The following is a 25,608-nucleotide window of genomic DNA, read 5'->3' on the forward strand; positions in this document are numbered from 1 at the left end:
GCGATTTTTATTTTTTGCGCTATAAACACAAAAATAGCGACAATTCTGAAAAAATAAAAAAAAAACAATATTTTTCACATTCTGCTATATAAACATTCCCCAAAAAAAAAATTTAAAAATCAAAATTTTTTTACATTTTAGGCCAATTTGTTTTCTGCTACATATTTTTGATTAAAAAAAAATCGCAATAGGCGTATTTTGATTGGTTTGTGCAAAAGTTATCGCGTTTACTAACTACGGGAAAGATTTATGTCATTTTTATTTATTTATTTATTTTTTTACTAGTATTGGCGGCGATCTGCAATTTTTAAGCGGGACTGCGACATTACGGCGGACAGATCAGACCCCTACATTACTACAGTAATCAGTGCTAAAAATATGCACTGTCACTGTAATAATGACACTGGCAGGGAAGGGGTTAACACTAGGGGATCTCAAAGGGCTAAATGTGTCCCTAGGGGGTTCTTTCTAACTGTGGGGGGGGGGGGGGAATAGGCTTGCTGCATGAACACAGAGACCTGTGATCCTAAACAGGAGGATCCCTGTGTTTATCACTGACAGAACAGCGGTCTGCCGTGTTTACAACAGCAGACCGCTGTTCTGTCTCCATGGGGAGAGATCGCGGGTGCCCAGCGGCAATCGTAGCTGCCGGCCCCGCTGATCAGCTCTCCCTGTGGAGAATGGGCATGTGCGCGCGCACCCCAGCCCCCACGAGCCTCTGGCGGCGCGCGGCACCCCAGCCCCCACGAGCCTCTGGCGGCGCGCGCACCCCAGCCCCCACGAGCCTCTGGCGGCGCGCACCCCAGCCCCCACGAGCCTCTGGCGGCGCGCACACCCCAGCCCCCACGAGCCTCTGGCGGCACGCGCACCCCAGCCCCCACGAGCCTCTGGCGGCGCGTGCACCCCAGCCCCCACGAGCCTCTGGCGGCGCGCACCCCAGCCCCCACGAGCCTCTGGCGGCACGCGCACCCCAGCCCCCACGAGCCTCTGGCGGCGCGCGCACCCCAGCCCCCACGAGCCTCTGGCGGCGCGCGCACCCCAGCCCCCACGAGCCTCTGGCGGCGCGCGCACCCCAGCCCCCATGAGCCTCTGGCGGCGCGCGCACCCCAGCCCCCAAGAGCCTCTGGCGGTGCGCACCCCAGCCCCCACGAGCCTCTGGCGGCACGCGCACCCCAGCCCCCACGAGCCTCTGGCGGCACGGGCACCCCAGCCCCCATGAGCCTCTGGCGGCGCACGCACCCCAGCCCCCATGAGCCTCTGGCAGCACGTGCATGCGCCCCACTAGCGGTCACAGGAAGCGACGTACAGGTACGTCTTTTCGCGGGACAGAGCCGACCTGCTGCAGTAAAACTATGACGGCTGGTTGGCAAGTGGTTAAGTCCAAAATCGGATATAAGTAGTGCCTAGGAAAAGCGTAAGCTGGCATCTATTTATTTATAATTAGCTGCCGGCCCCACTGATCAGCTCTCCCTGTGGAGAATGGGCATGTGCGCGCGCCTCTGCAGCGTGCGCACCCCAGCCCCCACGAGCCTCTGGCGGCGCGCGCACCCCAGCCCCCACGAGCCTCTGGCGGCGTGCGCACCCCAGCCCCCACGAGCCTCTGGCGGCGCGCGCACCCCAGCCCCCATGAGCCTCTGGCGGCGCGCACCCCAGCCCCCAGGAGCCTCTGGTGGCGCGCGCACCCGAACCCCCACGAGCCTCTGGCGGCACGCGCACCCCAGCCCCCACGAGCCTCTGGCGGTGCGCGCACCCCATGAGCCTCTGGCGGCGCGCGCACCCCAGCCCCCATGAGCCTCTGGCGGCGCGCACCCCAGCCCCCAGGAGCCTCTGGTGGCACGCGCACCCCAGCCCCCAGGAGCCTCTGGTGGCGCGCGCACCCGAACCCCCACGAGCCTCTGGCGGCACGCGCACCCCAGCCCCCACGAGCCTCTGGCGGTGCGCGCACCCCATGAGCCTCTGGCGGCGCGCGCACCCCAGCCCCCATGAGCCTCTGGCGGCGCGCACCCCAGCCCCCAGGAGCCTCTGGTGGCACGCGCACCCCAGCCCCCACGAGCCTCTGGCGGCGCGCGCACCCCATGAGCCTCTGGCGGCGCGCGCACCCCAGCCCCCATGAGCCTCTGGCAGCACGTGCATGCGCCCCACTAGCGGTCACAGGAAGCGATGTACAGGTACGTCTTTTCGCGGGACAGAGCCAAACTGCTGCAGTAAAACTATGACAGCTGGTTGGCAAGTGGTTAAGTCCAAAATCGGATATAAGTAGTGCCCAGGAAAAGCGTAAGCTGGCATCTATTTATTTATAATTAAGGGAAGATGATGGTATCTCTTTCCAGGCACAGTCCCAGTTATATAATCTTATGTCCCTGAGACATCCATCCAGTCCTGAGTCATATGGGATATCTCTTTTAGCGGCACAAATAATCAGACTAGCGGGAAGTCATCGTATTTCTCAGCCAGTAATTGCAAGCTGAAGAGGAATTGCTCATTCATGCAAAGCATAGATAGTAAATAGCAGGCAGCGGGCGGTGATAGGACTGCAGAGGCAGGACTCAGGTAACAAAGCTTAGGTAGGTAAAGTAGCATATATTATTTTGCATCCCGACAGGGAAATTTTGATATGATACTTCCGCACATCAATCCTTCCACATGCTTGGCTCACCACTCTTCATGCCAGGTCACCCCGAACTTCGTGTTCGGTCCATACGACACCTGAGTCTGTTCAGGAGCTCGGTGATGCCCTGGTCCAGATCTGGGAGGAAATGCTCCAGGACACCATCCGTCTTCTCATTAGGAGCTTCCCCCGACGTTGTCAGGCATGCATACAAACATGAGGGGGCCAAACACACTACTGAGGACCATTTTGAGTTGCTGCAATGAAATTTCAGCAAAATAGACTTTGATTTTTGGGATGTCTTTGAATTCAGCCCTCTGTAGGGTGATAATTTTCATTTCCATCAAACAATGTGGCATCCTTTCCTTCCTAACACATTTCCCAGTCCATACCAGTATATATCCTAAAACATTACCCAGTCCATACCAATATAGATCCTAACACATTACCCAGTCCATACCAGTATAGATCTGAACACATTACCCAGTCCATACCAGTATAGATCCTAACACATTACCCAGTCCATACCAGTATATATCCTAAAACATTACCCAGTCCATACCAATATAGATCCTAACACATTACCCAGTCCATACCAGTATAGATCCTAACACATTACCCAGTCCATACCAGTATAGATCCTAACACATTACCCAGTTCATACCATGACCAATGTAGAATAGATGTCACCCCCAAACTCTTAGGCTGCTTAAAGCCAAAGGCTCCACCCCCATGCCATAAACCTTTCCCTTTACCTAAATAATTGAGACCGCACCGTGCTTGGAGTTAATTGGCCACAGCAGCCATTTTATTAACCCTTTTACCTTAAAATTAACATAAGGAGAAAAAACATTCCTTACAAACATAAAACAATCAGTCATTAGGCCTGTTGGTCTTTGAGGCTCCTCCAAAAAATTCCAAATCCTGCACTGCGGGACCTGTGCCCTGATAGGCCTCCAGCCGCGTCACCGGCTCGGAGACAAACCACTCCCCGCAGTGCCACCATTTTGAATTCCATTTAAACTGACATTAAATGGAATGCACCATAGGGACCCATACCAACGATGAGTCCCAACCATACCCTTATCCTAAACTATTCACCTCCCCCGCCAGCAAAGACCAACAAAACGCCACCAGCACCCCAAGGGTGACACCTTACCCTTGCGTGCCCCTCCAAACCCTCAAGGCTCGCTGGATCCCATCCTGTAATCCCAGGGCCCATAAATCTATACCCACCGCATTGAGGTGGACTCCATCATCCCGCAGATACCGCCATGTGTCCACTTCCAACTCCAGGTGGCGAACCACCAACCCCCCATTCCGACACACAAAGCGCCCCACTTCCTTGTTCAACTTAATCCGAGCCTTATTAAGGCGCGCGACCGACCTAGCCATGCGCCAGGACGTGCGGGCCACCATATCCGACCAAACTACAAGCAGCGCCGGAAAAGCCGTGCGCAGCCGAAGGAAATCCAACTTGATGTCCCTGATCAAGGCCCGCGCGGACCTGGCCCCCAAATCGTTGCCCCCGGCATGCAGCACCAAAACATCTGGCTGCCTGTCCAATCGGGCGAAACGATGCACTTCGGGAAGGACCCTGCCCCAAGTAAGCCCCGGCACCCCCAGCCACCTGACACAAGCCTCCTGCCGAGAAAAACCAAGTTGTCTACCATTAGGACGCACATCAGCTCTCCGGGCCCCCCAGAAAACATACGAGTGTCCCACGATCCAAACAAGGCAGGGGTCCAAACCTACAAGAAAAGGGGACAAAAGAAAAAGAAAACCAACCAATAATCAGATAACCAGCCGGGCCCGCACCCCCCCAGCGACAAAACCACCCCCCGCACATACCTTACACCAACAGCTGTGGACGAACGTACAACAAGAACCTCCTAGACTCCCAGCGCCCAATGCGTTTGACCGCATCGTCGTTCAATCCCCAGCGTGCAGCCTCAGTGGCCGCCCCGATCCGAAAGGAATGAGATGCAAACCTACTGGCATCCAAACCCAAAGAGCCCACACACCTTCTGAACACCGATACGAATTGAAAACGAGATAACGACGACCCGTCCGCATGCATCAAAAATGAACCGGGCCGCGAAGGGCGGATTGCCCAGTAATCCTGAACCGCCCCCACCGGGCACAGCGGCGAAGACGGCACCGCGAACAACCGGACACGGACCCCCTTGCCACTCTGGTCCGTTTTGGACCGTCGAAGGAGGATAGTAACCCCCTCCCGACCGACAGAGACATCCTGAACTAATAAGCCCCCCGGCACCGTCCGGGAGGAGCTGACCAATTCCCCAATCCGGAAAGCCCCGAAAAAAGCGAGAGAAAAGGCCGCCTTAAACAACACCACCTCGTAACTCGAGGCGCAGTGCTCCCCCAATTGCCGGCAAACGTCCTGCAAAAGAGCGAAGGACACCGGGCGCCTAGTGTCCCTCCTCCGATAAGCCCTGGAATAGCCCCGTAACGCTTGTCTCACCACGAAGTCCTTCGTGTAATCCTGACAACCCAGAAATTTAAACAGAAAGGCCAAGCCGGACAACTTGCGAGCCACAGCGGAAGCCGACGTGCCCCTCTCAAAATGATCAGAGACAAAAGAAAGTAACACCCACCTGACCTCCGGACGCAGAGGATCCACCGATGCCACCCGCAACACCTCCAGCCACTCCAACCATACCTTGCAATAAGCCGACCACGTGGACTCGCTCACTGACTTCCTGATCCATCCAGCGAGGACCCCAAGGCAATCCCCCATAGCCACTCCGGACACGTGACTCCGCGTTGCTCCGCTGCCGGTGCCAACTCCCGGAACCTGTCCCACTGAAAACGAGACAGCGCGTCAGCAATATCATTCTTAACCCCCGGAATGTGCACAGCGTACAGGAAAACATTCAACCGTAGACACCGCAAAACCAAATACCTTAGGAGGCGCACCACCGGCTGAGAAGAAGCCGAGGCGCGGTTGATCACCTGAACCACCCCGAGATTGTCGCAATGGAGGCGAACCTTCAGGTTCCTGAACTCCGCCCCCCAAATCTCCAGGGCCACCACCACCGGGAACAGTTCCAGCAAAACCAAGTTGCTGACCAGCCCCGCTACCTGCCATGCCCCCGGCCAAGGGGCGGCGCTCCACGCCCCCCGGTGAAAAGCCCCGTACCCCGCCGAACCAGCAGCAACGGTAAACAGTTCCAAATCAAAGTTGCTGATCGGCCCGGCCATCCACAAGGATCTACCATTGTACGTGGCCAAAAAACCGTGCCACAGACGCAAGTCATCCCTGTGTTCCCTGTTGAGCCTGACGAAGTGAGTGGGCAACTTCACCCCCGAAGTCGCCGCCGACAGCCGTCGGCAGAAAACCCGGCCCATGGGCATAATGCGGCAGGCAAAATTCAATTTACCCAGCAGCGACTGCAAGCTGCGCAACTGAATTTTGCGCAAACCCAGCACCCCTTCAATTTCAGCTCTCAAAGCCCCCAATTTATCCTCCGGTAGGCGACACTCCATGGCCTCCGAATCCACGACAATGCCCAGGAAGCTGAGCACCGTGGTCGGGCCTTCCGTCTTGTCCGGGGCCAACGGAATGCCGAAGCTCCCGGCCACATGCTGCAATGTGGCAAGCAGAATCGCGCACCCGTTGGAAGAGGGCGGGCCCACACACAGAAAGTCGTCCAAATATTGGATCACCGAATTCACACCGGAAACCTCCCGAACCACCCACTCCACAAAGGAACTGAAGGTCTCAAACAGCGCGCACGATATGGAGCAGCCCATAGGAAGGCAGCGATCCACATAATACGCCCCTTGCCACCGGCAGCCCAGCAATCGAAAACTGTCCGGGTGAACCGGGAGCAACCTGAACGCCGCCTCAATGTCCGATTTGGCCATCAAGGCCCCCCGCCCATAATGTCGCACCCAGGCCACCGCGGCGTCAAAGGAAATGTAAGACACCGTACAGGCATCCGGGTCGATGGCGTCATTCACAGACCCACCCTTTGGGAAGGAGAGGAGGTGAATGAGGCGAAACTTGTTGGGTTCCTTCTTGGGAACCACCCCCAACGGCGAAACCACCAAGTCACGCACCGGCACCTCCGAGAACGGGCCCGCCATGCGACCGAGAGCCACTTCCTTGTGCAACTTATCCGACACCACCAAAGGGTGGCGCAATGCCGAACGCAAATTCCTCGCCACCGGCGGCACCGAGGCCAAAGAGCAAGGGATACGAAAGCCCACCGCAAAAACCCTCCCCAAGAAGTCGGGCAGCCGCCCTATCGGGGTACCTATCTAGAAAAGGCCGCAGCCTTTCCACCCTCACCGGCATCGTCCCCTTTGTGCGAAGGCTCTCCGGACCGCCCTTTTCCGGACTTAAAACACCGAGCCAGGGAATGGGAACCTCCGCAACCGGAGCATTCATGTTTGAAGCGACATGTGCCACCGAACTTACAGGAACCCTCATCAAATTGCCAGCAGAAACCCCTCCTCTTTGCGGCCGGCTGTCCCGGGGTCGCAGAACCACCGGCCCCCCCTGGAAAAAACTGATTCGGAGCCTTCGCAGACGACATGAGCCGCATCCACAGGCTGATGTCCTTGTGGTCCCACCGCAAGGACGGCCTAACCGCCTTCCGCTGCCGGAACTGTTCGTCGTACCGCAGCCAGGCCGACCCCCCGTAAACCCGATAGGCTTCCCCTACAGCGTCCATGTAGCAGAACAGGGCCGAGCAGTTTTCCGGCGCCTTTTCCCCTATGACGCCCGCCAGAATGGCAAAGGCCTGCAGCCAATTGGCGAAGGTCCGAGGGATAAGCCGATAGCGTCGCGCCTCCTCGTCCTCCTTCTTGCGCTCCTCCGGTTTAACCCTGTCCAGGTGAAACTTCTCGAGGGGCAACAGCGTGAAGATTTCCACGTACTCACCCTTCCAGATCTTCTCCCGGACTTCCTGCTTCAAATGTGCCCCCAACGGGCCCTCAAAACAAACATATACCTCACCTTTCGCTGAATCGTCCAGGCGAACAGCGTCCGCCTTCCCCTCCTTCGCCGTCCCGGTCTTGTCCCCCGTCGCCCCGGCCGTCACCGCCACCACTGCCGGCGCACCAACAACCTGGGGAGGGGCCCCAGCCCCCCCCGCAACTAGCCCCGTGGAAGACGGCCCCGTCAGCCCCGGGGCCCCCCCGGCTCCGTGCCCGAGCCCCCCGCCGGAGGCACCCAAGCCGCCGCCGGAGACAAGCGGCCCCCGTCCCCCGGGGGCAAACGCCCCAAGAGGTCCCGTAGACCCAGGAGGAAGCCCCTCAAACCCCCATCAGCACCCCCATCCGGGGTCCCCGCCCCCACTGGCCGGGACGCCCCCACCCCCCGAGCCCCTCCAGCACTCCCACCCCCCACATCAAACAAGCCCCGCAAATCAGACAAAGCCATAGAAGGAATTGTGACCTCACCTGTCTGCCCAGGGGGGGCGCCCCCAGCCGCGATCCAGCCTCCCTCGTCGCCGACCGACCACCGACATCCTCTTCCACATCCGATCCGGACACCTCGCCTTCCGAACGATCGTCCCCGGGCACCGCTGGCATCCGTCCACCAGGTGTCGCACTCCCGCCATCTGCAGAGCCGAGCGACAGGCGTCCACGCCCCCGTACTCCAGCTCCGCCCGACGGAGACCTCTGTGAACCAGCCGAACTTCCGATGACCCGGCCACGTGACTTGCCCCGCCGCGTCATCTCTCTGCGCCCAGCCGAGGCCGACTCCGAGTCCCGCCGATCCCTGCTGCCACCGGCCGCCATGAAGCCGCTCCCACGCCGAGGCACCCCTCCGACCGGAGCATCGCCAGTAGGGGAGCCCGCCAGTCCAGTAGCACCCCGGCGAGAGGGACGGGGAGAGACCGAAGGCCGCCTCCCCCCACTACCCCCAGAGCTCCGTCCCTGCAGAGGATTCCTCCCAGAGGCGCGCACGGCCGCAGCAGAAGTACGCTTAGCCGGCGGCCCTGAAGGGTCCCTGTCGGGGCTCCTAGGATGACGCTGAGCTCGAGGGGAAGGGTCCGGTGAAAAACGCTCCGGCGGCCGTGACCGCCGAGCCCGCGGGACCGCAAGCCCCTCCGAATCCTGGGCAGAGTCCTGAACCCCCATCAACGTGGAGACCTGGGACCGGAGCCACTCAGTCCCCTTCACCGCGGCAGCGGCCTTAATTTGCTCCAGCAAAACGTCCAAATCCGCCATCGCAGACCAGTAAAGCCGAGGTGAGATGCTCTGCAGTGAAAAAGGTGGGTGACCAAGCTTCTTCTTCCTTCGTCCGTTGAACTTCCACTGACCTCCAATCTGAGGGGCCACCCCTCCTAACTGTACCTCAACCCCTCCCAAACTTGATACACCAATCCCTGAATACCCCCCAACTCAAAACAATTTAATTTTAACTCACACCTGCCCTGTCTCCCCTCTTCACATGGTCATGTCTGCCCTGCGCTATTTTTTTTTTTTTTTTTTTCGCTTCGGGCCTTGCTGTATAGATCCGAACACATTACCCAGTTCATACCAGTATAGATCCAAACACATTACCCAGTCCATACCAGTATAGATCTGAACACATTACCCAGTCCATACCAGTATAGATCCTAACACATTACCCAGTCCATACCAATATAGATCCTAACACATTACCCAGTCCATACCAGTATAGATCCTAACACATTACCCAGTCCATACCAGTATAGATCCGAACACATTACCCAGTCCATACCAGTATAGATCTGAACACATTAACCAGTCCATACCAGTATAGATCCTAACACATTAACCAGTCCATACCAGTATAGATCCTAACACATTACCCAGTCCATACCAGTATAGATCCTAACACATTCCCCAGTCCATACCAGTATAGATCCTAACACATTCCCCAGTCCATACCAGTATAGATCCTAACACATTAACCAGTCCATACCAGTATAGATCCTAACACATTAACCAGTCCATACCAGTATAGATCCTAACAGATTCCCCAGTTCATACCAGTATAGATCCTAACACATTACCCAGTCCATACCAGTATAGGTCCTAACACATTACCCAGTCCATACCAGTTTAGAGCCTAACACATTACCCAGTCCATACCAGTATAGATCCTAACACATTACCCAGTCCATACCAGTATAGATCCTAACACATTACCCAGTCCATACCAGTATAGATCCTAACACATTACCCAGTCCATATCAGTATAGATCCTAACACATTACCCAGTCCATACCAGTATAGATCCTAGCACATTACCCAGTCCATATCAGTATAGATCCTAACATATGCACTGTTACTGTAATAATGACACTGGCAGGGAAGGGGTTAAAGCAGTAGTATGCTCCACTTTTTAACTTTTACCTACAGGTAAGGCTATAATGCGGCCTATAATAAGGGTTAGCTGTAGGTAAAATTACTTTTTTTCCCCCGGGACTCTGCATTCACTGTATCTGATCTCCCCAGGACTCTGCAGTCATTATATCTGGTCTCCCCAGGAGCCTCCAGTCACTATATCTGATCTCCCCAAGACTCTGCAGTCACTATATCTGATCTCCCCAAGACTCTGCAGTCACTATATCTGGTCTCCCCAGGACCCTGCATTCACTATATCTGCTCTCCCCAGGACTCTGCATTCACTATATCTGCTCTCCCCAGGACTCTGCAGTCACTATATCTGGTCTCCCCAGGACTCTGCAGTCACTATATCTGGTCTCCCACAGTACACAGAACATGGAAATACAATTATTTTAGTAAATATGAACTGCTAAATACCTTTTCTCATCAGCACCATATATCAGTCTTGTTACTTGTATCAATGTCCGCTCAAAGCTTGTAGAAGGAGTTTTCGTTCTCCTCTGTGAGGCTGCAGGACCCCTGACCCTCTGTCTGGACAGTGCTGATTGGCCCTGTGCTGATCACATGCACCCTCCCAAGAAAAAGAAAAAAAACTCTCTAGCAATACACACCAAACTCAGCATGTGCAGAGTGCCTCCAGTAACAATGTGCACGATTAACCACTTAGGTTCCACAGTGAGTATAACAAGCATGCTTTACTGTATATACAGACTGATTTTACTGTTGTGAGTTTAGTAACACTTTAAGTCTTTTCCTATACACTGCACTTAGTTTGGCGCCCTCTGCTGTTTCCTCTATATATTGCAGAGATTACTTTAGTCTCATTGAGGAGCTGCCACGGATCTTTGGACCAGGGGCGTAACTACAGCCAGGGGTTGCAACTGCAAACGGGCCCCATGCTCCAGGGGGCCTGTGTGGCTCTCCTGTACACCTGGATAGGAGGGGCGGTGGGGGCAGCATGTAGAGAAATCACTGTCCTCCTTTTTCTTCCTGTAGCTGCAGGAGGAAAATGGAGGAGATTGGTTCCTCTGTATGCTGCCCCCGCCACTCCTCCTATCCAGTTTACTTGTGTTCTGCTGTCTCCGGGCCCCTGTGTGCTCCCCTGGTCCCACCCCCACTGTGCTCCCCCCTACTGTGCTCCCCTGGTCCCTGCCCCACTACTGTGGTCCTCCCTCCCCTCTCCTGCCGGCTGATGCAGGGGATGTGTCACAATAGAGAACCAGGAAGGGGTCGGTAAATATGTAATTTACCAGCTCCTTCCTTTTCTGAATGGACAGAGTCATAGTCAGTGACATTGTAAAAAAGTAAAATAAAATGATAAAAAAATACAATTAAAATACCAAAAAATAAGAACTACTGACACCAGTGGGTGAACTTCCAGGATCGCAAAGGTCACACTTGTGACCGGGCCCTGGCATTCCACCACCGTGGGGAGGCCCCAAGATGGCAGTAAGGGGGCCCACTGGAGAACTTGTGAAAGGGTCCCGCTGCGGGACTGCAATAAAGGGCCCCAGGATCAGTGGGAAGAGTCCCGGGCTTGAAGGGAAGGGCTCCGGACAGGGGTCGGGGGGCCCTTCATGGTTTCTTGCACCGGGGCCCTGAAGGTTCTAGTTACGCCTCTGCTTTGGACCTATGGACTTTCTAGTATAACGTTTAGTTTTTTATCAGCATGAAGACTCCATCATGGGAGAGTAACTCCATCATTCGGCTTTGCAGCGGCAATTAGTGGGAACTCGGAGTTTTGGAGATGAGATCTCAACGCTGGAGCCTCAAGAGACGCAAGAAGAAAGAGGTTGACAACAACTAGAAATATTTTATTCTCAATTTTTTTTTTCCCTTCCTGCTGTGAACTAAAAAAAAAAAAAAACCCTCTCCCTCTTTTCCTATTCCAGAAGCTGTTTTTTGGTAATAATTCAGAACTTCATCCAATTATCCGTCTTTTTAGGTCTGGACAACTCGGAGAAGAGTCAGACCATCCATCGGATTCTGATGTTGCGTTTCCTTGGTAACCGCGCAGGAAGTGAGAAAAAGTGCCAGACAGGGGTTGTAACCCCCGATCCCTTCTATCCAACTCTGAAAGAAGTGTTTTAGCTTCATTTCTACTTAAAACTGAAGTTTAACCACTTTACCTCCGGAAAAATTACCCCCCTTCCTGACCAGGCCATTTTTTGCTATACAGCACTGCGTTACTTTAACTGACGAAATTGCGCAGTCGTGCGACGTTGTACCCAAATAAGATTGATGTCCTTTTTTCCCACAAATAGAGCTTTATTTTGGTGGTATTTGATCATCTCTGCGGAGTTTTTTGTGTCACCTGCTACATATTTTTGGTTAAAAAATACCAATAAGCGTATATTGATTGTTTTTTGCAAAAGTTATCGCATCTACAAACTATGGGATATATATACTGGTATTTATATATAAAAAAAATATATCTATATATATATATATATACTGTATATGTATATATATATATATATATACATATATATATATATATATATATATATATATATATACACACACACACAGTATATATATATATATATATAGATATATTTTTTTTATATATAAATACCAGTATATATATATATATAATAACACCTCCAAGACGACCACTGCCTTGCTAAAGAAGCTGAGGGTAAAGGTGATGGACTGGCCAAGCATGTCTCCAGACCTAAACCCTATTGAACATCTGTGGGGTATCCTCAAACAGAAGGTGGAGGAGCGCAAGGTCTCTAACATCCACCAGCTCCGTGATGTCATCATGGAGGAGTGGAAGAGGACTCCAGTGACAACCTGTGAAGCTCTGGTGAACTCCATGCCCAAGAGGGTTAAGGCAGTGCTGGAAAATAATGGTGGCCACACAAAATATTGACACTTTGGGCCCAATTTGGACATTTTCACTTAGGGGTGTACTCACTTTTGTTGCCAGCAGTTTAGACATTAATGGCTGTGTGTTGAGTTATTTTGAGGGGACAGCAAATTTACACTGTTATACAAGCTGTACACTCACTACTTTACATTGTAGCAAAGTGTCATTTCTTCAGTGCCGGTTCACACTTGTGTGATTTTACTGCGAATGCGATGCGTTATGAAAAGTCTAGATTCGCATATATTCCCAAAATACATTGTATTCACGACGGTCGTTCACATCTATGCGTTGCGATTCAGGTGCGAATATAATGCGATGATGGAAAAGGGTCTTGTGCGAGTTTACAGCGTTGCGTTGCGAATTTAGTCTCCATAGACATCAATGTAAATCGGTCTGGACTCGCATTACCAGTTCAGATATGTGCGAATTCTTATTTTTTGTTTGATTTTCCGATCAGCTACACCCCTCCTGAGCTTAATTAACATAATCAACGCAATCAAATTTTCATTACAATCGGGCTGGTACTTTTGAAAAACACAAGGTAAACTCGCACTGCAAATTCGCATAGCAATCGCATCCGTTCACAATCGCACAAGTGTGAACCGGCACTTAGTGTTGTCACATGAAAAGATAGAATAAAATATTTACAAAAATGTGAGGGGTGTACTGACTTTTGTGAGATACTGTAGATCAGCCTTTCTCAACCTTTTTAAAACAGAGGAACCCTTGAAATAAATTCCTGGTCTCGGGGAACCCCTGCTAAAAATGAAGAATCTACAACTCCTGATACATTAGTGTGACAGTCAGTGGGAAGAATGCTCCTTACTCTTCTCCTCATTGGGAATAATTACCCCCCTTACAGATAGCTAAAAGGAACAATGGTGTCATTGGGAACTTATCTGAGAGGCAGAAATTTCCCATTGCTCAAGGAACCCCTAGCAACCTCAGGAGGAACCCTGGTTGAGAAACCCCGTGGTGTGTAAAACCCACTCTTTTTTTCTTTGTTGTGTGTTCACATTTGTCCCTTTTTTTTTGCTGATCACTTTGCATGACTAGTACGGCGTAGGTCCTCGGGCCTGCCCTGAAAGTCTTGGGAGGGGGTGGATATGGCCTTCTGGCTTAGTTCGCCCTCTCTCATGGGGTCTCCCTTCGGGGGAGCCCCACCAAGTACTTGGGGTGGGCTGTTTCCGCAGTCCCCCTTGAGAACGGGGTCTGCCTGGCTTCAGCTGGGTGGACCAAAGTGAGTACCTCAGTCCCCATCAGGAGCTTCGCGCCCCGGGGGACCAGGTCAGGGCCCTTCCTCTTCGGAGGAGGGCCATGCGTACGCCTTGTGCACTTTTTTATGCACCGGGTGTAAGTCTTTTGAGTGTGTTTCACACACCACGGCCTGGTTGAGAAACCCTACTGTAGATGATGTTGGAGCTCCTCCAGCCAAGAAATAAGGGTGGGCTCTTATGTGACTTGCTGCCGTTATTAATGAACATTGTGAGAAGCTCACAGTGTGCAGTGAAATCAGAGGAAACCATTTCAGTCCAGGAGAGGACTGTGCAAGACTGGAGGGGAAGGCTGGAGTTCAGCTTTAATATTCAAATTGCTCATTTTCTAGTTCACTGGGGTCAGATTCTGCGATTTCTGAACCCTCGTTAGAGGTGATCAGGGCTATTCTGAGGCTGATGAAAGCCACCTTACTACAGAACGGCACGACAGCCGACGTGACCGCCAGTGAGCCGAATCGCTGCCATCTGCTGAACGGAGGACAAATACTCCATTACCTGAGGAGAAAGGACGGAGGCTTCGGCATCGAACCCTTCAGTCACTAATAACCTCTTCTACCTTCTACAGGACAACTCATGACTATTCATAATTGTCACATTAATGGAATGGCGGAGATGTGACCTGGAAGACAACAGTTCACGTCGCACAGAAAGCGGTAACAATAGGATCCTACAGACTAATTATTAGAATGACAACGTTATTACGGGATGGGGATGAAGTGAGGACGTTGTATTAGAAGACGCATCCTTCATATAAAAGAGGGATTAATAATCGCTTCAGATCTACGCCAACAAATTCCAAAGCGTCACGACTGAAAACAATCCAGGTGATGTTCTGGTGTTAACTAGAAACATCTTCCAAGAAGGACCTGAACCCGTATTACCCACTTCAGCGCTGGAAGGTTTTACCCCCCCCCCTTCATGACCAGGCCATTTTATTTTGCGATACGGCACTGCGTTACTTTAACTACTTCGGGACCACCCGCGGCAGATATACTGCGGCAGGCAGCCCCTCCTGCACGAACAAACGTAGCCCTACATAAATCGCACGCCTGACGCTAGGGGGCGCGCGCACGTCGCTACCGACGCGCTCCCGCCGCCGCTCGGCAGCAGGAAATCCAATGCACGGGGCCGGCAGCTCCGATTGCCACCGGCCACCCACGATCGCTCCCCGCTGAGAGAGAAGGACAGTCGGCTGTTGTAAACACATCCGACCGTTCTTCTCTCTGAAATGATCACAGAGCGCCTGTGATCCTTCTATATAGGAACACAGGTCTCTATGATCATTTCACAAGTCCCTCCCCCATACAGTTAGAAAACACTCCCCCAGGCTCACATTTACCCCCTTTGATCGCCCACTCTGTTAATCCGATGTCCACCGGTGACCCACCGGTCGTTCCCGAGAGAGGAAGAGAACGGCGGTCTGCTTATGTAAACGAAGGCAGATCACCGTTCTGTGATAGTGGGAAGGTAGTGAGCAGGAACACGGATCTCTGTCTTCTTACAGCCAAAGCACCTCCCCCACACAGTTAGAAAGCACACATAGGGGTCCAATCTGTCCACAATTTCACAGTCCCGAATATTTTTTGCACTGATTACTGTAGTAATGTCACTGGTCCCCCCCCAAAAGTATCAAAAATGTCAGTAAGGCCCCTTTCACATTTGTGCAACTTCAAAGTCGCACAATTTTACCGCAATTTTGCAACAACTCTGTTGCCGCGATTTTGACGTGATTTTGATGTGAGTTTGACTGGGCATCAAAATCATGCAAAAATAGTGCAGGGACCACTTTGAAGTCGGTGCAACTTCAAGTCGCACAGATATGAACGGTAATCATTGCAAATAATGGAGAGCAACTTGTCATGCAAATCTGCAGTCCCCAAATCGCATTACAAGTCGCACAAGTGTGAAAGGGGCTTTAGGTGTCCGATCTATCCGCCGTTACTAGAAAAATAAATAAATAAAAATGACATAAATCTTTCCCCTAATTTGTAGATGCGATAACTTTTGCACAAACCAATCAAAATATGCTTATTGCGATTTTTTTTTATGTAGCAGAATACAAATTGGCCTAAAATGTTAATAAAAAATTGATTTTTAACTTTTTTTTGGGGAATGTTATATAGCAGAATTGTTTTCTTTCCAGAATTGTCACTTTTTTTGTTTATAGCGCAAAAAATAAAAATCGCAGAGGTGATCAAATACCATCAAAGGAAAGCTCTATTTGTGGGGGAAAAAAAGGATATAAATTTTATTTGGGTACAGCGTCGCACGACCGTGCGATTGGCCATTAAAATAATGCAGTGCCGAATCGCAAAAAAATGGCCTGGTCATTAAGGGGGAAAATCTTCTGGTCCAGAAGTGGTTAAACACTTAAGGACCGGGCCTATTTCTGACACTTTTTTTTTTTGCTAGAAAATACTTAGAACCCCCCAAACATTTTAGCAGAGACCCTAGAGAATAAAATGGAGATCATTGCAATATTTTTTATCACACAGCGATCTTACAAACCCATTTTTTTGGGGGAAAAATACACTTTTTTTAAATTAAAAAATAAGAAAACAGTAAAGTTAGCCCAATTTTTTTTCTAAAAGGCGAAAGATAATATTACGCCAAGTAAATAGATATCCAACATGTCATGCTGCAAAATTGCGCACGCTCGTGGAATGGCGACAAACATTGGTATTTAAAAATCCCCATGGACGACAATTTAAACATTTCTACAGGTTACCAGTTTAGAATTACAGAGGAGGTCTTGGGCTAGAATTATTGCTCTCGCTCTAACGATCGCGGCGATACCTCACATGTGTGGTTTGAAAATGCCATTTACATATGTGGGCGCAACTTGCGTATGCGTTCGCTTCTGTGCGCGAGCTAACGGGGACAGGTCGCTTTATTTATTTTTTCCTATTGATTTTATCTTTTATTTCTTATTTTTCCACTGTCACTTTTTTAAAAAAACAAACATTTTTGATCACTTTTATTCCTTATGTAACCATCCCTTGTAATAGAAATAAGCAGGACAGAAAAGGCCCTTTAAGGCCATTGGGAGGAAGTGATGTATGAAGTCGCCATGGTCCTCCAAGGCCATAGAGTGGAGTGGGGGCCAGCTTGCCCTCACTCAACTTCCTGCCTGAGAGGACAGTGAACCAGATCATTTTCCCCGCTACCGACGGGTCCGGTAAGCGGGGAAAACAAGCAATAAGCGGCAGGGTGGGGGGGACGGTGTATTTGATCACCTATCACTATACTATAAACAAAAAAAGGCCAACGATTTTGAAAAAAAAACCAATATTTTTTACATTCTGCTGTAAAACATTTCCAATAAAAAAGAGAATTAAAAAAATCCATTTGTTTTCTGCTACATATTTTTGATAAAAATACCAATAAGTGTATATTGATTGGTTTGCACATAAAAAAAAAAAAAAACATTATTTTTTACATTCCGCTGTAACGCATTTTCAATAAAAAATTTTTTCTAAAAATCAATATGTATTCTGCTACATATTTTTGGTAAAAATCCCAATAAGTGTATATTGATTGGTTTGCACAAAAAAAAAAAAAAAACATTCTTTTTACATCCCGCTGTAAAACATTTCCAATAAAAAAAGAAAATTTAAAAAATCCATTTGTTTTCTGCTACATATTTTTGATAAAAATACCAATAAGTGTATATTGATTGGTTTGCACAAAAAAAAAAAAAAAACATTATTTTTTACATTCCGCTGTAACACATTTTCAATAAAAATTAAAAAAAAAAAATCAATATGTATTCTACTACATATTTTTGGTAAAAATCCCAATAAGTGTATATTGATTGGTTTGCACAAAAAAAAAAAAAAAAAAAACATTCTTTTTACATCCTGCTGTAAAACATTTCCAATAAAAAAAGAATATTTAAAAAATCCATTTGTTTTTTGCTACATATTTTTGATAAAAATCCCAATAAGTGTATATTGATTGGTTTGCACAAATAAAAAAACAAAAAACATTATTTTTTACATTCTGCTGTAAAACATTTCCAATAAAAAAAGAAAATGTAAAAAATCAATTTGTATTCTGCTGCATATTTTTGATAAAAATCCCAATAAGTGTATATTCATTGATTTGCACAAAAAAAAAAAAAAAACAATATCTTTTACTTTCTGCTATAAAACATGAGCCAGCGTTACTTTAACTGACAATTGCGCGGTCATGCGACCCTGTATCCAAATAAAATTGACGTCCTTTTTTTCTCACAAATAGAGCTTTCTTGTGGTGGTATTTGATCACCTCTGCATTTTTTTTTTTGTACTATAAACAAAAAAAGGCCAACGATTTTGAAAAAAAAAACATTTTTTACATTCTGCTGTAAAACATTTAAAAAAAAAAAAAAAAATATATATATATATATATATATATATATATATATATATATATATATATATATATATATATATATATATATATATATCAATATGTATTCTGCTACATATTTTTGGTAAAAATCCCTTATAAATGTAAATTAATTGACAATTTTGAAAAAAAAAAAAAAAATTTACTTTCTGCTGTAAAACATTTCCAATATAGAAAATAAAATGTAAAAAAATCAATATGTATTCTGCTACATATTTTTATTAAAAATTCCAATAAGTGTATATTGATTGAAAAAAACAAAAACAAAAAAAAAAAACCCAATATTTTTTACCTTCTCTTCTAACATCTAATACAAAAATGTAAAAAATCGAATTTCTTCATCATTTTAGGCCAATTTGTATTCTGCTACATAATTTTGGTTAAAAAAAAAAATCCCAATAAGTGTATATTGATTGGTTTGCACAAAAGTTATCACGTCTACAAACTAGGAGATATTATGGAATTTCTTTTAAATCTTTTCACTAGTAATGGTGGCAATTAGCAACTTATAGCGGGACTGCGACATTGCGGCGGACAAATCGGACCCCTAACTGACACTTTTTGCACTTTTTTTGGGGACCAGTGACATTATTACAGTGATCAGTGCTAAAAAAAATCTGCACTGTCACTGTCCTAATGACACTGGCTGGGAAGGGGTTAACATCAGAGGCGATCAACGGGTTAACTGTGCTCCTAGGGGGTGCTTTCTAACTGTGTGGGGGAGGTGCTCTGACTGGGTGAAGACAGAGATCCATGTTCCTACTTAGCAGGAACACAGAATCTCTGTATTCCTCCCTGTCAGAGCGGCGATCTGCCTTGTTTGCATAGGCAGACCGCCAATTTGTGTCTCTCGAGAACAATCGTGGGTGGCCCAGTGGACATCAGGTCCGCTGGACGCGCTGATTGGCTCCCTCTCTTAGCCAATCAGCGTTACGATCACGCCTCCGGCGGGGTGCGTGCGCCCCCTGGAGCCCCTGCAGGAAATGACATAAAGGTACGTGATTTTGCGCAGGGTAAATAAATAAATACATTTTAATTCCATAAAAATATCCCCTAGTTTGTAGATACGATAACTTTTGCGCAAACCAACCAAAATTCGCTTATTGGGGTTTTTTTTTTTTTTTTACCAAAAATATATCGCAGAATACAAATAGATTTTTTACATTTTTTTTTTTATTGGAAATGTTTTATAGCAGAATGTAAAAATCATTGTTTTGTTTTTCTTTCAAAATCGTTGGCTTTTTTTTTTGTTTATAGCGCAAAAAAAAAAAATCGCAGAGGTGATCAAATACCACCAATAGAAAGCTCTATTTGTGGGAAAAAAAGGACATCGATTTTATTTGGGTACAGCGTCGCACGACCGCGCAATTATTTAGTTAACCACTTGCCGACCAGCCGCCGTTCATATATGGTGGCAGGTTCTCGTGAATCGCGGGAAATTTGTGTTGGTAGGGGTTTGAAATGGGGGACAAAGAGATGTGTACTAAGAGGGGAAATTTTAGGGGTAGATGATTTGTGCTAGGAGGGGAATTGGTGCTGGGAGGGAGGGATTTGAAGTGGGGGGGGGGAATGTGTACTAAGAGGGGCAATTTTAGGGGTAGAGGATTTGTGCTAGGAGGGGAATTGGTGCTGGGAGGGAGGAATTTGAAGTGGGGGGGGGGGGGATGTTTACTAAGAGGGGAAATTTTAGGGGTAGATGATTTGTGCTAGGAGGGGAATTGGTGCTGGGAGGGAGGGATTTGAAGTGTTAGGGGGGAGGGGGATGTGTACTAAGAGAGGAAATTTTCAGGGTAGAGGATTTGTGCTAGGAGGGGAATTGGTGCTGGGAGGGAGGAATTTGAAGTGGGGGGGGGATGTGTACTAAGAGGGGAAATTTTAGGGGTAGAGTATTTGTGCTAGGAGGGGAATTGGTGCTGGGAGGGAGGGATTTGAAGTGGGGGGGGGGAATGTGTACTAAGAGGGTCAATTTTAGGGGTAGAGGATTTGTGCTAGGAGGGGAATTGGTGCTGGGAGGGAGGAATTTGAAGTGTTAGGGGGAGGGGGATGTGTACTAAGAGAGGAAATTTTCAGGGTAGAGGATTTGTGCTAGGAGGGGAATTGGTGCTGGGAAGGAGGGATTTGAAGTGGGGGGAGATGTGTACTAAGAGGGGAAATTTTAGGTGTAGAGGATATGTGCTAGGAGGGGAATTGGTGCTGGGAGGGGAATTGGGAGGGGGCAAAAAATGGCCTGTTCATGAAGGGGGGGGTAAATCTTCTGGAGGTCCATAGGCGTGCGCACATGGTAAATGTAGAAAAAATAATAATAATGTAAAAAAATGAAAAAATAAAAAATAAATAAAATTGTAAAAAAAGAATTAAAAAATAATATCACACCCTAATGCAATAGGCTACAGAGAAAGGGATTGGGAAATCTCTGTCTTCAGTTCCTTTCTCTGTCCCAAAATTGAGACATCAGGGGTCCCCTGATATTTCATCAAAACCCCCAAAGGGGCTCCAAAAAAATTGTAAAAAAAAAAAAAAAAAAATAATGTAAAAAAAAAAAAAAAAAAATTGTGAAAAAGAATTGAAAAATAATAAAAACAAAAACCAACTGACACTGTTTACTGCTATACATGCATGTGTATTTATGCTCTGGGTGCACCCTAATGCAATAGGCTGCAGAGAAAGGGATTGGGAAATCTCTGTTCTCAGTCCCTTTCTCTGTCTCAAATTGAGACATCAGGGGTCTGTTTAGACCCCTGATATTTCACCAAAACCCCCAACGAGGCTCCTAAAAAAATTGTAAAAAAAAAATAATAATGTAAAAAAAAAAAATTAAAAAAATAAAATTGTAAAAAATAATTAAAAAATAATAAAAACAAAAATCTACAGACACTGTTTACTGCTATACACGCATGTATGTTTGTGCTCTGGGGTGCACCCTAATGCAATAGGCTGCAGAGAAAGGGATTGGGGAATCTCTGTCCTCAGTCCCTTTCACTGTCCCAAAATTTAGACATCAGCGGTCTGTTAAGACCCCTGATATTTCACTAAAACTCCCAATGGGTCTTCTAAAAAATTGTAAAAAAAAAAATATATATATATATATTAATAATGCAAAATTGAGACATCAGGGGTCCCCTGATATTTTACCAAAACCCCCAAAGGGGCTTCTAAAAATTTGTAAAAAAAAATAATAATGTAAAAAAAAAAAAAAAAATTGTGAACAAGAATTGAAAAATAATAAAAACAAAAACCAACTGACACCGTCTACTGCTCTGCTGATATACACGCATGTGTGTTTGTGCTTTGGGGTGACCCCTGATATTTCACCAAAACTCTCAACCGGGCTCCTAAAAAATTGTAAAAAAAAAAAAATATTAATAATGTATAAAAAAAAGAAATTGTAAAAAATATTTTAAAAATAATAAAACCAAAAATCTACTGACACCGTTTACTGCTATACACGCATGTATATTTGTGCTCTGGGATGCACCCTAATGCAATAGGCTGCAGAGAAAGGGATTGGGAAATCTCTGTCCTCAGTTCCTTTCACTGTCTCAAAATTGAGACATCAGGGGTCTGTTTAGACCCCTGAAATGTCACCGAAACCCCCAATGGGGCTCCTAAAAAATTGTAAAAAAAATAATAATAATGTAAAAAATAATAAAAAATAATAAAATTGTAAAAAATAATTCAAAAATAATAAAAACAAAAATCTACTGACACTGTCTCAAAATTAAAACATCAGGGGTCTGTTTAGACCCCTGATATGTCACCAAAACCTCCAACGGGGCTTCTGAAAAATTGTAAAAAAAAAACAAATAATAATGTAAAAATAAATAAAATTGTAAAAAATAATTAAAAAATAATAAAAACAAAAATCTACCAACACTGTTTACTGCTATACACGCATGTGTATTTATGCTCTGGGGTGCACCCTAATGCAATGGGCTGCAGAGAAAGGGATTGGGAAATCTCTGTCCTGAGTCCCTTTCACTGTCTTAAAATTAAAACATCAGGGGTCTGTGTTGACCCCTGATATGTCACCAAAACCCCCAATGGGGCTCCTAAAAGATTGTAAAAAAAAAATGAATAATGTAAATAAAAAAAAAATAAATAAAAATTGTAAAAAATAATTAAAAAATAATAAAAACAAAAAATTGCTGACACGGTCTACTGCTCTGCTGATATACAGGCATGTGTGCTTGTGCTCTGGGGTGCACCCTAATGCAATAGACTGAGCATACCAATGTGGAGGTCAAGTGGTTTATACCATTTAACTTCCTGTCCAGTAATCTATTATATCAGCTGTATTTATTTCTGACATAGCACCATCCATTTTACTCATCAGTCCCTGCTTGCAAGGAGCTTACAATCTAAGGTCCCTATCTCACATTTACATACTAAGTCCAATATGAGATCCGATGCAATTAGCCTATCAGCCTGTCTTTGGAGTGTGGGAGGAAACCCCTGCAAGCACAGGGAGAACATGCAAACTCCATGCAGGTAGTGCCATGGTTGGGATTTGAACCAACAACCCTAGTACTGCCAGGTAGAAGTGCTAACCACTCAGCCACTGTACAGCTGTATTTTGTACCTTCAAATGCTGATATCCCAAACAACACTTATTTTCACGCAAAAACAAATGTAGCGGAAATAGGATTTATTTAATATAAAAGTGGCTTATATATTGTATTCCTGGTCTGTTAAAAGCCAAATATAACAGAATACGGCACAAAACCCGGGCGGTTTTAGTGCCTTCTGAACATCAATTGCAGGACAGCATCAGAAAAACAATGAAGCTGAAGAAACTCACAAGGGTTAGGTCCTAGGAGGACTTACCTTTAAGCTGGGGTGCAGTTGGCAGCTCACAAGTTGACCTCCATGGGGAAAGTTGGGCATGAAGGTTGCAGCATGTTATATAGAGAGCAGTCAGCGCTGCGTCTGCTCGCTCTATGAGTCTGCACACAGCTCTGACAGCTCACAGCAGCCCTTCAATAATCTTCTGATCTCTGGCGTTCGCTGGATGAATTGCAGCAAGATCAAATTTGCTGGCTTAGGTTTGTAGGATGGGAAGGGAATGTCACTGAGAGTCACCGCACACTGCGCAGGAGAAAGAGATAGAGAGAGAGAGGGAAGGGGGGAGAAGAGGAGAGAGATGGGAGGAAAGGAGAATGTGAGATAAAGGAAGGAAGAGAAAAGAGAGGGAGAGAAGGGAGAAAAATAGAAAGAAAAAGATAGATAAGGGAGGAGAGGAGAAAGAGTTAGAGGAAGGAGGAGAAAAGAGAGAAAGAGGAAGAAGGTAGAAAAAGAGAGAGAAAATAAAGATAAGGGAGGAGAAGAGAATGAGAGATAGAGGAAGAAGGAGAAAAGAAAGAGAGAAGGTAGAAAAAGGGAGAGAAAAATAAAGATAAGAGAGGAGAATGAGAGATAGAGGAAAGAGGAGAAAAGAGAGAGAGAGGGGGGGTAGAAAAAGAGAGAGAAAAAGAAAGATAAGGGAGGAGAGGAGAATGAGAGATAGAGGAAAGAGGAGAAAAGAGAGAGAGAGGGGGGGGTAGAAAAAGAGAGAGAAAAAGAAAGATAAGGGAGGAGAGGAGAATGAGAGATAGAGGAAAGAGGAGCAAAGAGAGAGAGAAGGTAGAAAAAGAGAGAGAGAGGGAGAAGGTAGAAAAAGAGAGAGGGGGAGAAGGTAGAAAAAGAGAGAGAAAAAGAAAGATGAGAGGAGAGGAGAATGAGAGATAGAGGAAAGAGGAGAAAAGAGAGAGAGAGAGAGAGAGAGAGAGAGAGAGAGAGAGGGGGGGTAGAAAAAGAGAGAGAAAAAGAAAGATGAGAGGAGAGGAGAATGAGAGATAGACGAAGAAGGAGAAAAGAGAGAGAGAAGGTAGAAAAAGAGAGAGAAAAAGAAAGATGAGAGAGGAGAATAAGAGATAGAGGAAAGAGGAGAAAAGAGAGAGAGAGAGAGGGGGGGTAGAAAAAGAGAGAGAAAAAGAAAGATAAGGGAGGAGAGGATAATGAAAGATAGAGGAAAGGGAAGCAAAGAGAGAGAGAAGGTAGAAAAAGAGAGAGAGAAGGTAGAAAAAGAGAGAGAGAAGGAGAAGGTAGAAAAAGAGAGAGAGGGAGAAGGTAGAAAAAGAGAGAGAAAAAGAAAGATAAGGGAGGAGAATGAGAGATAGAGGAAGAAGGAGAAAAGAGACAGAGAGAGAGGGAGAAGGTAAGGGGAGGAGAAGGAGAGAGAGAGAAGGGAGGGGAGAGATGAGGGAAGAAAAGAGAGATAAGGTAGGGAAAGAGAGAAAAAGATAAGGGAGATGAGAGAGACAGAAGGGAAGAGAGAGAGAGAGAGAGAGAGAGAAAGGAGGAGACAAGAGAGAAAGGGTACGGAAAGACAGACAGAAAAAAAAGAAAAATAAGGGAGGAGAAGAAGGTGAGAGATGAGAGGAGAAGAGAATGAGAGATAAGAGGAAGGAGGAGAAAAGAGAGAGAGGGATAAGGTAGAAAAAGATAAAGAAAAAGAGAGATAAGGGAGGAGAAGTGGAGAGAGAATGGAGGAGAAGGAGAGAGAGATGAGAGGAGAAAAGAGACCTAAGGTAGGGAAAGAGTGAAAAAGATAAGGGAAATGAGAGAGACAGAAGGGAAGAGAAGAGAGAGAGAGAGAGGGGGGGGGGGTTAGAAAAAAGAGCAAGGGTACAGAAAGAGAGAGAAGGGGAGAAATGAGAGGAGAAGAGAATGAGAGATAGAAGAAGGAGGAGAAAAAGAGAGAGGGATAAGGGAGAAAATGAAAGATAAGGGAGGAGAAGGAGAGAAATAAGGGAGGAGAAGGTGAGAGAGAAGGGAAGAGGAGAGAGATGAGAGGAGAAGAGAGAGATAAGGTAGGGAAAGAGAGAGAAATATAAGGGAGACGAGAGAGACAGAAGAGAAGAAAAGAGAGAGAGAGAGAAAGGAGAAGAAAAGAGAGAAAGGGTACAGAAAGAGATAGAAAAAAAAGAAAGATAAGGGAGGAGAAGAGGAGAGAGATGGAAGGAGAGGAGAATGAGAGATTGAAGAAGGAGGAGAAAAGAGAGAGAGAGAGGGATAAGGGAGAAATGAAAGATACAGGAGGAGAAGGAGAGAAAGTAGGAAGG

General features: G+C 47.0%; 1 protein-coding gene across 1 annotated transcript in view; it reads right to left on the reverse strand.

Moving 5' to 3' along the window:
- LOC309566856 (opsin-5-like) overlaps window positions 1-23,441 on the reverse strand; it is a 123,764-nt gene extending 100,323 nt beyond the window's left edge. Inside the window, exon 1 of the mRNA XM_082272200.1 lies at window positions 23,333-23,441. Within this exon, the coding sequence (XP_082128326.1) occupies window positions 23,333-23,392 (60 nt within the window). The 5' untranslated portion in view covers window positions 23,393-23,441. The remainder of the gene's footprint in view (window positions 1-23,332) is intronic.
- Between the last annotated feature and the right edge of the window lie 2,167 nt (window positions 23,442-25,608).

This window comes from Pelophylax lessonae, assembly GCF_965119305.1.
Source record: "Pelophylax lessonae genome assembly, chromosome: 11".
NCBI classification, from domain to species: Eukaryota; Metazoa; Chordata; class Amphibia; order Anura; family Ranidae; genus Pelophylax; species Pelophylax lessonae.